At 47.8% G+C, this 15,014-nt stretch overlaps 1 protein-coding gene across 4 annotated transcripts in view; it reads left to right on the forward strand.

Annotated features, from left to right (window-relative positions):
- Positions 1–2,963: 2,963 nt before the first annotated feature.
- The window catches only part of ALOX5 (arachidonate 5-lipoxygenase), a 44,460-nt gene continuing 32,409 nt past the window's right edge, over positions 2,964–15,014 (forward strand). For 3 of the 4 annotated variants that reach the window (XM_081560588.1, XM_081560595.1, XM_081560602.1), the window contains exons 1-3: positions 2,984–3,238; positions 9,465–9,663; positions 12,330–12,411. In XM_081560588.1, the coding sequence (XP_081416714.1) occupies positions 3,089–3,238; positions 9,465–9,663; positions 12,330–12,411 (431 nt within the window). In that variant the 5' untranslated portion in view covers positions 2,984–3,088. Of the gene's footprint in view, positions 3,239–9,464; positions 9,664–12,329; positions 12,412–15,014 lie in introns of all 4 variants that reach the window. The other variant, XM_081560577.1, reaches the window with a different exon arrangement.

Here is a 15,014-nt window from a genome sequence, read left to right on the forward strand (position 1 = left end):
GGAAAAAGGAGGAGAGAAGGAAATGGCAACCCACTCCGGTATTCTTGTCTGGAGAATCCCATGGACAGAGGAGCCTGACAGGCTACAGTCCACAGGATTGCAAGAGTTGGACACAACTTAGCGACTAAACCACCACCACCAATGGGAAGTGACTGCTAATGGAGTGATGAAAATATTCTGAAATTAACTGTGGTGAAAGTCTCAGAACTCTCTGAACATTACATTACTAAACACTATTGACATGTATGCTTTAAATGAGTGAAATGCATGGCATGCTAATTACATCTCAATAAAGCTGTAAAAAAAAGAAGAAAGGAAGGAAGGGACATAAGGAAAAAAGCAAACCACAACAGACTGTAAGTAAGGCAATAGATGACTTCACCTATGCTACAGAGAATTGGGGGATGGAGTGGGGGGATGGCAGTTAGACTAGACATAAAGGTATCAGATAGGACGCAGTCACTATAATCCATACAGAAGATGTTGAAAGAATGAGCCAGGGCAGAGCAGCAAGGACAAGATGGAGATATTTTGGAAAATATCCCAAGATGGCAAATTTGCTGTTGAAACAGACATTTCATTTCATTGAGAGGAAAGGGCATGAGTGTAAATTACCTCAGTGCTTGGGGAAGTAGCTTAATAACATGTTACAAAGATTTCAAAATGTTCATACACTTTGGTCCCTATATTAAGAAAAACTTTTTTAATGCCTTAAGCACAAAATATGTACAACAGCATTATTTATGAAGGAAAGCAATCTAAATGCCCAGTAATAATGGATTAATTAAGGTAATGATGGTATATCCATATAATTATAAGTAAATATTACACAGTTAACAAAATAGTTACAACATGAAATTACATAACAAAATATCTTATAATAGCAAGGAGAATAGAAATATGACAGGAGATTACACATACAGTGTGCTCTTAATGTAAAAATATATAATGTTAGTAAGTGTTTACTGATTGCTTTTTCTGCACATTGTTATGAGTTTTATTTGTGTATCAAACTTCTATTTCCTACAAAGATAGTTCATTACTTTCATCTAAAAACATACTGTATTTCCTTTTTCTAAAAAAATAATGGCCACTTTATTCTTAGATTTGAAGAACATTTCCATAGCCATCCTGCCTACCTTCTCCAGAGTTCCCTGGAGCACATATTTTGGCTGGCAGGGGCTGGATCCCACATTTGTGCTATCATCATCTACCCTATCTTAACAGTGGCCAGTCTTTCATGTCCTATGATTTGATTCCCAGAGAATCCCTCTGGTATTTGTCCTCTGATAAATAAAGCCAGTCCCACTGAAATCTGACCTCATTTCCCACCTGTAGAGAATGGCAGGTACTCACTTTCTCTCTGCCCAGAGTGGTGATCGTATCAGGCAGAGGAGGAAGCAGAATTTGCCACCATGTAGTCTCAGCTCCCAGGAATGAGAAGTCTGCCTTTAGCCTGCCTCTACTTGTCCCCAAAAGTGAGTGTGTAAAACAGGCAACTTGATAGACCCACTACCTCAGGTGGAATGAATTTATTTTTAAATTTAGTTTAACTCATTACTGAATGCATACCACAGTCAGTTTTGCAGTTAGGTATGGGCGAGGTGTAGGGGAATACAGAAGACTTCTGAGACCAGGACACAGCAGTTAGAAAGCTGACCACCGGAGGAAAGTTTCCCTCTAGCACTGCTGCTGCTGCTGCTGCTAAGTCGCTTCAGTCGTGTCCGACTCTGTGCGACCCCATAGACGGCAGCCCACCCAGCTCCCCCGTCCCTGGGATTCTCCAGGCAAGAACACTGGAGTGGGTTGCCATTTCCTTCTCCAATGCGTGAAAGTGAAAAGTGAAAGTGAAGTCTGCTCAGTCGTGTCCGACTCTTAGCGACCCCATGGACTGCAGCCTACCAGGCTCCTCCGTCCATGGGATTTTCCAGGCAAGAGTACTGGAGTGGATTGCCATTGCTTTCTCCTCCCTCTAGCACACAAAGCCTTTCACTACCATCCCTTCCAGGCCTCTGCCCATCATCAGTTACAAAGCCGATTAAAAAATAATTAAAATAGATAAATAGATAAAATAGATAAAAAGATAAAATAGAATAAATAAGACTCTGCCAGGCAGCGGGTTTTCCAAAACCACCTCTAACTCCTGGAACATCCTTGCTATGGAGTCCACATTATCTTCCCTAGACTTCTGGCCATGCTTCCACTCCCAAACCGTCTCCAACCAAGTCCCATTGCATGCCCAGCCTCCCTGCCCCCAAGTTTCTGCAACTCTTCCAAGCGCTAGCCCCCTCCATACACCCTCCTAGGTGTCCGGATTCCGGTTTTCCTGGCCTGGACTCCCTCCCTCTCTGGCTGCCCTGCCTCCCACTACACACTGACCATCTCCAGGCCTGAGCGTGGCTGGCACCTGACTCCCCTCAGTACCCACCTACACCCGGCCTGTTGTGACCTTCCACCAAGGCCGTGGAGGAAGCCAATGCCCACGGAAGTCTCAAAGTATCCACTCAAGTGTCACCCCTGAAAAGCTTTGCTGACTCCCTACGTGGGCTCCTCTTCCCGCCCTAGACTCCCAGAGCACCCCTGCTCTCAAGAATCACAGAACTGCCTCAGTCGCGAGGCCTCCCACTCTCCTTGGGGACTCAGTGAGAGCGGGAGCTATGTCTGGTTTTCTAGGGGTCCCTAGAGCCCAGCCTTAATGCCTCACATGAACTGGGACTGAGGGAGGCCGAGGCAGGAGGGAAGGGTGAAGAGTGAATACAATGAAGGAGAAACTGAGTGAGTGAACACAGGGACGGAGGGGTGGCAGCTGAGGTGGCCCCAGTTCCCTGACTGCTAAAACAGACGCCAAGTCGAGGACGTGAGGTGCAGGAATGGGTGACGCTCGAGGTGTCCTAGGCGAGTCCGGAGGGGTCAGAGCTGCGGGAGGGCGGGCCCGGAGGCGGGGCGGGGGCGGGGGGGGGGGGCGCGGCGGGGACCCGGGGCGCTGGGAGTGAGGAAGCTGCGGCGCCTGGCGGGAGAGCTGCGGAGGAGCGCCGAGGCTCCCCGTGCTGGCTGCGCCCGCGCCGCGCGGTCCCCGCTGCCCGTTGCCATGCCCTCCTACACCGTCACCGTGGCCACCGGCAGCCAGTGGTTCGCGGGCACCGACGACTACATCTACCTGAGCCTCGTGGGCTCCGCGGGCTGCAGCGAGAAGCACCTGCTGGACAAGCCCTTCTACAACGACTTCGAGCGCGGCGCGGTGAGGGCGCGCGGCCGGCACGGGCTGAGGCGGCCGCGGGACGGGGTGCGGGCGCGTCCTCGGGGTGGCTGGGACCCAAGCTTGGGGGCGAAGGGCTCGAAGAGAATCCTTAACTGGGCAAGTGCTGTGACCATTACGTGCGCCCACTTCGTGGGACTCCATAGATGGCACCTCAGTAGTGGGGAGAATGAGTAGGGCTAGGGATCCAGAGACCTGAGTTCCACCAGGGCCTGATTCCTAGCCCTCTCTGCCCCCATCCTGGACGTCAGTTTCCCTAGAGGTGAAGTGCAAGGGTGGGCTTCCGGCTGGTCTAGGAGTCCCGGCCAGTGGCTCAGGGTGGCACTAGCTGATGTCTCCACACCTGGGTAGCTCACATTCCCAGGCCAGGTGCCCAGAGGGATGCAGAGCGAAGGAACGAGAGACCGAGGCCAGGAGAAGCCTTTTGCAAACCTGGAGGTCTTCACTGGCTCCTGGTAGAGGGTACACCCGGGAACACTTCCCCCCAGGGTGTAAGTGTTCAGAGGAGGAAGAGGGAGGAGGGCTTCCCCTTTCCCCACCTCACCAGAGACCCTGGTGCCCTGGGAGTACAGGGAGCAAAGGGACCCCGTTGTTGACCGCACCTCTAGTCTGTGGTGCCAGGCACTGCAGTGAGGTTTCATTCAGAAGTGGATTCCCAGTGCTGACCTGGGAGTGAATTCTAGCCTGTAGCGTTCTCTGTGAGCACAGAGGTGCTCACAACTGGTCCTTACCAGGTGTTTGGTGCCCAGTCCACTGGGTTTATTAAATGATCGTTACTTAAGTGCTCATTAAATGTGGTGATAGTCCCAACACACTACAGGTACCCAGAAAATATCTCTTCCCTTCCACCACTCCCAACTTCTGAACTGGACCATAAAGATTTAGATTTCATAAAGCAGTCTTTTTACTTCTTCATTATTTTGTTGAACCAAAAGGAATTACTCATAGTTGACTATTTTTGACAAATAAAACTGGCAATTACATATGGTTCAACCAAACACTTCTTGGGTAATATTCATGAAGCATGTTTTAGGTCTGCAGAGCCTAAAGTCAGCCAGTAATAGTCCATTCCTTTTCCAGACTGTAATCTCATAATGGGCTTGATTCCTACCCAGGAGCCTCAGAACCTCGCTCTTTAAGCCCACCTGACACTTAGCCAAGTTCAGCATACTTATGCGGCTAGAGAGTACCCTTCTGCTTAAGCATTGAGTATAATAACTACCTCCTGTTGTTTGGTTTCCCCAACCAGGGACCTGGCCCAGAGGATGGTGGTGCAGGAGGGCTAATGAATCATCCATTTGGGGTGATGATACCCTCAGCTATTTCTGAAGCACCGTCATGTCATTTTTCCATTATTTTGTGGATTCTGCCAACACTTATGCGAGGAGGACAGGGTACAGACTGCTTGATCTTTATAATCTGTCTTCAGTGAGTCCATTCTCCTTCATACACTACACATATCGGTGTGCTCATGCTGTTCAGCATGGGGCACCTGGGTGTGGCTTCTCAGAGGGGTCATAAGGATGTGACCATAACAGGGTCCTTGGAAGAGAGATGAAAGCATCCCTCTGTTCATTATTTCCCCACCCTGAGAATTCATTCAAATGACATTGTGATTACACACCTCGGTGAGAGTCCCAGAAGCAAATTTCAGGAGAGATTTGCATATCACATTTCCATTGGAGTGAGAAGGGGCACCTCAGGAGGAGCACTGCAGGGGACTTGCTGGCTCCAAAAGGCTCTTTGAAAAAAATCAGCTTTGGGGAAAGTTCCCGTTGATGCAAAGTTACTCCACACTTGGTCTTGCACAGCCCAGAGTTACTTCCTCATTCTCCAGCCAATGTCTCTTTGAGGACAATCTGTCCCTTTGGGGTAAAGGTGAGGGAGAAATCTTTTAGTCATTATTGATAATAACAGTAATGGTAACAATAAAGACTTTTTCCAGGCAACCAATTCAGACATTTCCACATCAGTGTCAGGTCAACACCGCACTCCCCTCACTCAAAATTCAGTCTCTGTAATGAACAGGACTGCTTTTTTTCCCCTGCAATAAACTGAGTCACAAATCACTGGTTATTCTCATCAGAGTTCTGCAGAGTGATTCAGGACTGGAGAGAGAATCAAAGTCCTTCACAGGTGAGATTCTCCTGTCAAGGCAAATTTAGCAAATTGTTGTTTCTTTAACTCTGTCCATTTAAAGTAATTCAACTCCAGGTGGGTTGACTTTCACAGATCCGAAGATTTCTGGGAAATCTTAACCTGAGCGTTTTTCATTCCCTGGCAGTGTGATGTTTAGTATATCTCCTTGAACGTAGTCAGTAAGTGTGAACAAGTCTTATAGCTTTACTTCTTAAATATTTTCAGTGAATATTCTTACAATATGTTCATGAAGAATATATTCTAGAATACTGCCTTCCCAGAAAGACTATATTACTGAAGAATAAGGGCTTCTCTGGTGGCTCAGATGGTAAAGAATCTGCCTGCAAGCAGGAGACTCAGGTTCAATCCCCAGGGAGGGAAGATCCCCTGGAGAAGGAAACAGCAACCCCTCCAGTATTCTTGCCTGGGAAATCTGAAGAAGAAGTATTTCCTTCTGATCCTCAGCCTATCCTTCACCTTCCCTCTCTGCGCCATCTATTCCCTATGTTCTGCCTCTTCTTCCTCCTTCTCTTCCTTCCTCTGCTCCGTTTTCCTTACAGTTCCGCAATGCCCTGAATCTCTGTCTTTTCTGCTCCAGTTTCTCCCTTTTGCTGTCTCCTAGATTCCCCCAGCTCCCCAATTCTTTGCTTCTTTAATCTCCTTAACCACTGCCCCTTTTCTCCCTGTCTCTGCCCTAGCCTCTCCCTATCCACCCCTTAATCACCTCCCTCTCTCTCTCTGCTCCACAGCACCCTCCTCTCCCCTCCCACCCCCCATCAGCCCCTCGTTAGCCCCCTCCACAACAGGCAGTTCACACTGGACCACATCATGACTGTTCTCTGTCCTTGCTGTAGCAGGAATCTGGGGCAGAGACTAATGGAACCTTTCTTTAAATGCCGATGTAAAGATCAAAACAAAAACTGACCAACTAACACTTTGCTGAAATATTCCAAAGCTTTAGAGCTGTATGTCAAAAGTTGAGTGAGAGCAACTGGACGAAATCAGCAAGCTGGCCCTTCTGAGAAAGGAGGCTAGTGAATATCAGGTTTCCCTGCCTCCACGTCTCTCCCCAGTGCCTGACTGCTGCACCCACCACTTCTGCCCCAAGAACTCCATGCACCAGCCTCCTCCTCCCACATATGAATTCCTCACCTCCTTTCTCCACATTCAGAATGCCCTGCTCATTCCTCTTCTCCACTCAGCTCACCTCCGAAATCTTACCAAGTCCTAAGAGCTGCCTCAAATCCCATCTCGTAGGAAGCTTTTCCATGTCCTCCACCCCACTCCACATCACCTTCATACTCCATGCAGGGCTTGAACCCAGGCTCAAAGCCAGGTCACCTGGCTCCCAGGCCAAGGGTTTTTCCACAATGCGATCATCGGGAAAAGTGAGAGGAACCCAAACTGGGCCATCACACAGGTATGGGTTCTAATCATGGGGCCACCAGTTACTTACTAGCATGAGCCTCAGTTTCCAGCTGTAAAAGGAGATAATCATCCACTCGGCCATGCACATGTACTGTATTTATTGTGTGTCATGCCATCCACTGTTGGCACTGTAGAATGTGCAGAATGGACATGTGATGTTAATGAGTCAAGGCAAATGAGTCAACAAACATAGTATCCATCCGGCATACTGGCCCAGGCAGAGGAGGGAGGAAGGTCATTACACCTTCTAGCTCTTTGTTCCTTCCTAAGACCTGACTTTCTGTTTGATGTACAGGACCCTGAGATCTTCCCGGAGGCCCCCTCTATTCTCTGTGACTCTCCAGCAGTAACTCCCTCAGAAGCCAGTGCCCAGTCACCGGACTTTGTCCCTAGACTGCCCGAGTGAGGACTGAACTCCTTGGACCCTCGTTCACCTCCTGGGGCACCGCTCCAAAGCCAGGGCCTGCCGGAGACCAGTCAGACTCGCAAGCCTGTCCTTCCCCCTCCCCGTCAGATAGCATATTGAGTCCCTGTAAGTCTGTCTACTGATTTCATCCCAGGTGAAGCTCCTGGGCCTTCCACCAGGTACCTGTAGGGGCCACCGGGGCTGGGGGACCTGAAGGATCCATTCTCCTGCAACTGCACCACAGGCGTGCATAGGGTAACCCTGCTCTCCCTTCCCAGAGAGCTACTCCATCTCTTCTTTATCAGTCACTACCCACAGCTGGACATCTGGCCCTCCCTCTGAGAATCGCCCTGGAGAGGCTCCGAGAGCTCCATCCCACTTCCCTGAGAATGTCCACCTCAGATGCTCATGGCTCTTGTTACTTGACAGTGGCTGTTCTCTCCCGCTTCACCTCACCCTTCCTGCGTCAGCCTCCAGACACCTGCAGCCCCCCACCCCCACCCCTACGGAGCCACAAGAAAGCCACTTCCCCTGGGGCCACCACCCGGGGCCCCGGATTCACCGCACTTCATCACATGCTGACTTCCCTCTGCTGGGTCTGCGCTGCCAGCAGCAGGATGCCTGCAGGTCTCACTCAGCCTCAGTTGGGTTCTCAATGAGAAACAGTTTCTGGTGACAGAGTAGCCAGCCCATGTGGTGGGTCCCTGACAGGTGAGCCAGCTTATCTGTTCTGCCGGACGCCTCATCCTTCAGGCAAAAGAACCCTCCTGTCCCCCAGTGTGTCTCGTGAGAGAGCAGGGATCACAGAAAAGTTGACAGAGAACAGTGACCCCCAGGCCCATGGGGCCTGGGGCAGGGAGGGGGCTGTCTGTACTACAGATTGTTGATCCCTGGGGAGAAGGTGGCAGGCCCCACGTTGGGAGAGGAGTCCCAGTGAGGAGCTGGATGACCAGAGGAGCTGGGAGGAGGGAGAGGAAATGCCCAGACCACAGGGAACTGGCAAGAGGCTTCCACTTTCTGACCATAAGCATCTAGTATCCGCAGCAGCAAAGACACGCAAGCAGCTCCCTGTGCTCGGAGCCAGTGGGTTTGCTGAAAATATCCAACTTCCCACTCTTCTTAAGAAGTCCTCCCAGGGATGTCCTGGGGTTTGAAGGGAGAGGATGGAAATGGGGATGCACGGGGTCTTGTGCACAATGAACACCCATCTCCTCAACTTACCTCACTATCGCACTGAGAACTCTCTTAAGTTCTGCCACCAACGAAAAACTTCAGAGATGGGTGAAATCTGGCTTAGAAAGTGCCTCAGATGTCACTGAGTCTGGGGTTTCCCGAACCTGTTGGTCTTCAGAACACCCGATGCAGTGTTTGAGCCCCCATCCTTCTCTCCCAGCTACACATACGGAGAGGAGAGCCTCCAGCAGCACTGCCGCCATGCCAGCTCGCCTTTTGGGGTCAGGAGCCTGGCAACAGCCTGGGGTGCAGTGTTGCACGTAGCCTGGGGCAGCAAGGCCAGCCTCAGCCCACCACTATGCCTCCAACATAGTGGGAACCGCCCATCTGATTTTCTTGGCATCACTGTGGCTCAGGGAACTGCAGAGGCCCCGGGACAACTTGAATCTGTGTGACTTCACTTTTACCTGAGCCTCCTCACTCAGTTATTTGCCTTTTCACTCAGTTATTTGCCCCACTGATAATGAGAGACATATGGAAAGGCTTGGATTGAAAGTCCAGCTCTGCCAATTAGTAATGGAGGTGGGACTGAGTCTCACTGTCTGCATCTGAGACACAGGTCATAACCCTCCCTCCTGCCAAAGTGCCTGTGGAATTGATAGCAGCATCAGCGAGCCCTTTGCCAGTTGTCCCTGTGTGCAAGGGCCAGTTTGCCTCATCCAGCCCTATGGGGTAGCAGGGCCAGCAGCCTGCTTCCCTTGTGAGTGGGGTCAGCTGCAGAGGCCCTCACTGAGCCTAGCCTGGAGGAGGGCACTCCTGCATGGAGCCTCCACCTTCTCCACCCTGGGCCTTGCAAAGACAGCAGAAGGTCTCCCTCCGAGCAGCGCTGTCACTTACTCACTTCTATCTCCTGAGGGCAGAGTTGGGGGACTTGGCCATCTCTGTCACCCAGGGCGCAGCACAGAGCCATGCCAAGGGCAGAAATCTCTGCTAAATGAACTGAGGATGATACAAAGGCTCAGGGGCTCCCAGACCGTCTGATTTGCCTTTTCTCCTTCTCAGGTTGATTCTTATGATGTGACAGTGGATGAAGAACTAGGTGACATCCAACTGATCAAAATCGAGAAGCGCAAGTACTGGCTCCATGATGACTGGTACCTGAAGTACATCACAGTGAAGACGCCCTGTGGGGATTACATCGAGTTCCCCTGCTACCGTTGGATGTCGGGCGAGGGCGAGATTGTCCTGAGAGATGGACGAGGTGAGCGGCTCAGGCCCTGTCCACCTCCTGGGCTTCCAGGGAATGAGAGTGTTTGTAGGCCCTCCATCCCCGAAGAACTGTATCCATGGGAATAATAACAATGCCACCCATGGCTGAGTACCTGCTCTGTGCCCTGATGCACCTGCAGGAGATGGGACTTCCTCTGGGTACTGATAAGTCCCAGGCTCAGAGGGTGGAGTGACAGGCTCCAAGCTCCATCCGGCCATGTCCCCTCTCTGCCATACAGTCCTTCAGAGGAAGATTATGAGCCCCCCACTTTTGTCAGAGGGTAACCAGGATCTCTAGTAGCACATACCCCTAGGACATGTCCCTGCATGGACGGTTCTCCAGGTTAGTTCTTGGCTGTCCTCTCTGGGAGGTCACGGTGGGGCTTGGGCTCCTAGGGATCCCACTCAGGCCAGGGAAAGGAAGGGGGTGACCAGGAGTGCCTGTGTGCCAACTCGGAGGAATCATGGGCAGGGCTCATGCTCAGTGGTCACCAGTCATTAAACCTGAAGTCTCACTTTCTTGCTGAAAGAGAGAAGAACCTAAAATGTGCCCTCTTAAGCAAGACCCTCAAATGTGCAGACCCCAATCCTCAAATGTGTAGAGGCCATTCTTGGTAAGAGACACACAGCTGGCTTGGTTGGAGGTGGAGGAGAGAGAAGCAGATGGTGGGGTCAGCTCAGGCCACTTTCCCTCTGAACAATGCCCCTCCCCACTTGCTCACCAGCCTCTTAGCATGATTCAAACCCATGCCTGATGCTCTTAAACTCTCAGACCACATCCCGTTGTTTCTGACCTGGAATTTAACTTAAGAAAGAAAATTTCAGGAGCATTTCTGAACTAAATGATCGGGGCAAGAAGGATTTTTACGTTCTGTCCTCATGGCAGGAAAAAGATCACAAAAGTCATTCTATCTTTTGGTGGCCACCATGGAAAAGGTTGCAGACAGGGCACTTCTCTTCTACCAGATTTTAAAATCACGAACTCCACTTCCTCCTGCCCACCTGCCACCCAAGGTCTCAGCTGTATAGTCCAGTCCTTCTTCCCACAGACCCCAAATCTCTTCCCAGCAAGAAAACATATGGCACATTCAAACTGGGATATTTATTTATTTATTTATTTTTTAAATTTATTTTAGTTGGGGGCTAATTACTTTACAATATTGTAATAGTTTTTGCCATACATTGACATGAATCAGCCATGGGTTTACATGTGTTCCCCTTCCTGGACCCCCCACCCACCTCCCTCCCCATCCCATCCCTCTGGGTCATCCCATTGCCCTGGCCCTGAGCCCTTGTCTCATGCATCGAACATGGAATGGTGTTCTGTTTCACATATGATAATATACATGTTTCAATGCTATCCTCCCAGAACGTCCCACCCTCACCTTCTCCCTCAGAGTCCATAAAATTGTTCTATGCATCTGTGTCTCTTATTCTGTCTCGCATATAGGGTTATCGTTACCATCTTTCAAATTCCATATATATGCATTAGTATACTGTATTGTTGTTTTTCTTTCTGGCTTACTTCACTCTGTATAATGGGCTCCAGTTTCATCCATCTCAGTAGAACCGATTCAAATGTATTTTTTTAATGGCTGAGTAATATTCCATTGTGTATATGTACCACAGCTTCCTTATCCATTCGTCTGCTGATGGACATCTAGGTTGCTTCCATGTCCTGGCTATTGTAAACAGTGCTGCGATGAACATTGGGGTACACGCGTCTCTTTCAATTCTGGTTTCCTCGGTGTATATGCCCAGCAGTGGGATTGCTGGGTCATATGGTAGTTCTATTCCAAACTGGGATATTTAGAAGGCGTAGGCCAGTGTGAAGGGCCATTAGCACTGCTAGTCCTAGTGGGGTAGGGGAGGGAAAAAATGCCAGAATAATTCAGAAGGGGAGTGTTCTGCAGCCAGAGCTGCCTTGGGAGGAGCTGTAGCCCTCAGCAGAGATGCAGACAGTCTGAGGAGACACTACAGAGAGGCTGGGGAAGAAATGTCCTCTCCTCACTGTCCCATGCCCTCCACTCTCCAGCCAGGGTTCCCAGTGGCTTGACCTAATGTGAAGCCCACTGATGCACTGATCAGGGACCCTCAAGGATAGGACAAGATGAAGGGTGGGTCTGGAGGGGCACATGAAAGCCACCCAGCATGCCTCACTGATCCATTGCTGTGTAGCAATCTTAGTGGCTTCAAATAGCCATTTTATTTTGCTCATGATCTTAGGGGTTGGGAAGTTAGGAAGAACTTAGCTGGGTGGTTCCTCTGTGAGCCATGAGCATCCACTGAGGGGGGAGGGCTAGAGGGCCCACTTCTAAGGTGGTTCTCTCACGTGGCTAGAGCTTCAGGGCTCCATGGGTCTCTCGCTCTCCACATGGCATCTCATTTTTAAGGCTTCCCTATAGAGCTTAGACTTCTCACAGTTTGGTGGTCTCAGGGGACCCATGCTTCTTAAGAGGTGGTGGACTTCCAAGAGCAAATATTCCAAGAGTCAGAAAGTGGATGCTGCCAGTTTCTTCACGCCTGACTCTGGAAACTGGCTCAGTGTAACGTCCACCGTATTCTATTGGCACAAGCAGGTTTCTGGGGGAAGCCTGAACACTGGATGTTATTTCTGTCCTTCTCTAGGCTCATTTCACACATCTGCTTTCTTCACAGCGAAGTTGGCCTGTGATGACCAAATTCACATTCTCAAGCAGCACAGACGCAAAGAACTGGAAACACGGCAAAAACAGTATCGGTGAGTTGTGACATCAGGCCAAATAGCCATGGAGCCATGGTTTCTTCTCAGAGGCATGACTCTGCCCACAGTTTATGGCCCATCGGTGTTGGTATGTGATGACCAAAGCACCAGATCCCTCTGATTATCCTCAATACCCAAGCTCCACCTTACCACCACTCCAAGCAGGGATGGTGAAAGAGTTATGAAAAATGTGGAATCAACCATATTGACATTTAGAAGGAATGGGACAGCAAAGGCTTGAACTCACCTTGGTATTCTCTCACTTCCCATTGTAGGGATTACCCCTCACTTTTTATGTCTTCTTATCATACTTAAGTTATAAATGTGATACATGATCCACAAGAAAATTGACAAATCTTTAGCAAACAGACCAAGAAAAGAAGAGGACTCAAATTATTAAAATTAGAAAGAAAAGAGAGAACATCGATACCAACCTCACAGAAATTAAAATGAATGAAAGGGAACAGTATGAATAACTGTATACCAACCTGTCAGACAACTTAGATGAGGCACATCCCTGGTGGTCCAGTGGTTAAGATTCTGCATTTCCAATGCAGTGGGCACTGGAACATCCATTCAATGACATTGAATTATGAATACATGCTAAACTATAGATGAATCTCAAAAACATTATGCCAAATGTTATTTACAAAAGGCTGTATGTTATGTGAATCTGTTTTTGTGAAATGTCCAGAATAGGCAAGTCTATGGACAGACACTAGTAGCTTAGTCATCAGCTAGGGCTGAAAGTTGAGAATGGGACTTGGGGAATGACTATTTAGTTGAATATAAAGTTTCTTTTGGGGGTGAAAATACTCCAAAATTAGATTATGGTGATGGTTGCACAACTCTGAAAATATAAAAACCTTATAATTGGATATTTTAAGGGATGAATTTTATTGTATGTAAATTATATCTCAATATAGCTGTTTTTTATGTTTATTTTTATGTATTTATTTGGCTGTGCCAGGTCTTTGTTGTGGCACACAGGATCTTTAGTTGTGGCAGGCGAACTCTTAGTTGCAGCCTGTGGTATCTAGTTCCCCGACCAGGGATTGAACCCAGGCCCTCTGTATTGGAAGTGTGGGCTCTTATCCACTGGACCACCATGGAAGTCCCTTAATACAACTGTTTTAAAAAATAATACACATGAGCAAGAGATCACATCTGGAATGTGATGCTCAGTGGGCTGTATGCAGCCTATAATTTAATGGGTCATTGTGGAATTCTGAGTGAAAGGGGCTTTTATTATCTTTCCATTTTTGTGTGCATTTTTAAGTATTTCCTCAGGATAGATGCCCAGGAGTGAAATTATTAAATCAAATAGTAGAAATTATTAATGTATATTGACAAATTTCTTTTCAAAAATCTTTCAGCTAAGTTTTCAGGATCCGTGTGTGGGCATCCCTTTCACTTAATACTAGCCAAAGCTGAATAGTATCATTTATTTTTTAACTTTCCTAATTTGTGAAAGCATCTCTTAGTTCCTTATTCTTCCCCCCTTCTCAGAGACCCACTCCTGTCCAGTGGTTGAGAAATCCCCATTGAGACCACTGATTCCCCCAGTCTCAAAATTATGTTTAGCTCTATCCCTCTTTCCTTCAAAAATTTACATTTCCATAAAACAGAATGGAAAATGAGAGAGTCATACACATGTGGATATATTTGATATATTATAAATATATTTTGATATATTACAAAGGCACTGATATATTACAAAGGCACTTATATTTGATATATTATAAATATATTTTGATATATTACAAAGGCACCATAATCTGTATGAGGCTGTTAAGCATCATACAGAATGGAGAGAAAGAGGAAAAGGAGACTAAATTGAACTCTACATCATGTTGTTCAGAAAACTTATTTTTGGATTGAGTAGGCTTAAATATTAAAGGCAAAACTGTTAACACTTTTAAACCATAAAAGATTCTTCTTCATGACCTCAGGAAAAAAGATTTTTCAAATAAGACTCAAAATCCCCTAACCATAAAGGAAAGAATAATCTCAGCTATTTCAAAGTGAGGAAGTCCTGTTCCCTACAAAACAGCACAAAGAGAATTATTATTCACCGTGTACCAAGGAGCTCTACAAATCTACAAGAAGAGGATTGTCGGTTCAGTAAAAAAAAAAAAAAAAAAAAGGACACTTGCAGTCACTGCACAAAATGTGAACGGCAAATATACAAAAAGGTGCCTAGCCTCATTTGTAATCGAAGAAATCAAAAGATCACAATGAACTATTGCTACTACTACTACTACACTACACACACAGAGGCAGAGTTGAAACAACTTGACAATACCCAAGTGTCAAAGAAGGTATGAAGGGATGAGAAGGCTCATGCACTGCTAACAGGGCTAAAAATTGAAACAACCTCTGTACAACATAGTTTTGTATGGAAGTCAAGCTACACTATGATCTATGGCTCAGAAGTTCTACTCCTGGATCTAAATCCAGGTGTGAGGTGCACCTGGATACATATACAGAGATGGTCACAACAGTATTATTTATGAGAGCAAAAAAAATAGAAACCACCCATTGTCCATCAGCAGTAGAAGAGATAAATAAATTATGATAACCCTACCCTGCAAGGAAGA

Source organism: Giraffa tippelskirchi, chromosome 2 (assembly GCF_054371585.1).
Source record: "Giraffa tippelskirchi isolate mGirTip1 chromosome 2, T2T-mGirTip1v1.2.pri, whole genome shotgun sequence".
NCBI classification, from domain to species: Eukaryota; Metazoa; Chordata; class Mammalia; order Artiodactyla; family Giraffidae; genus Giraffa; species Giraffa tippelskirchi.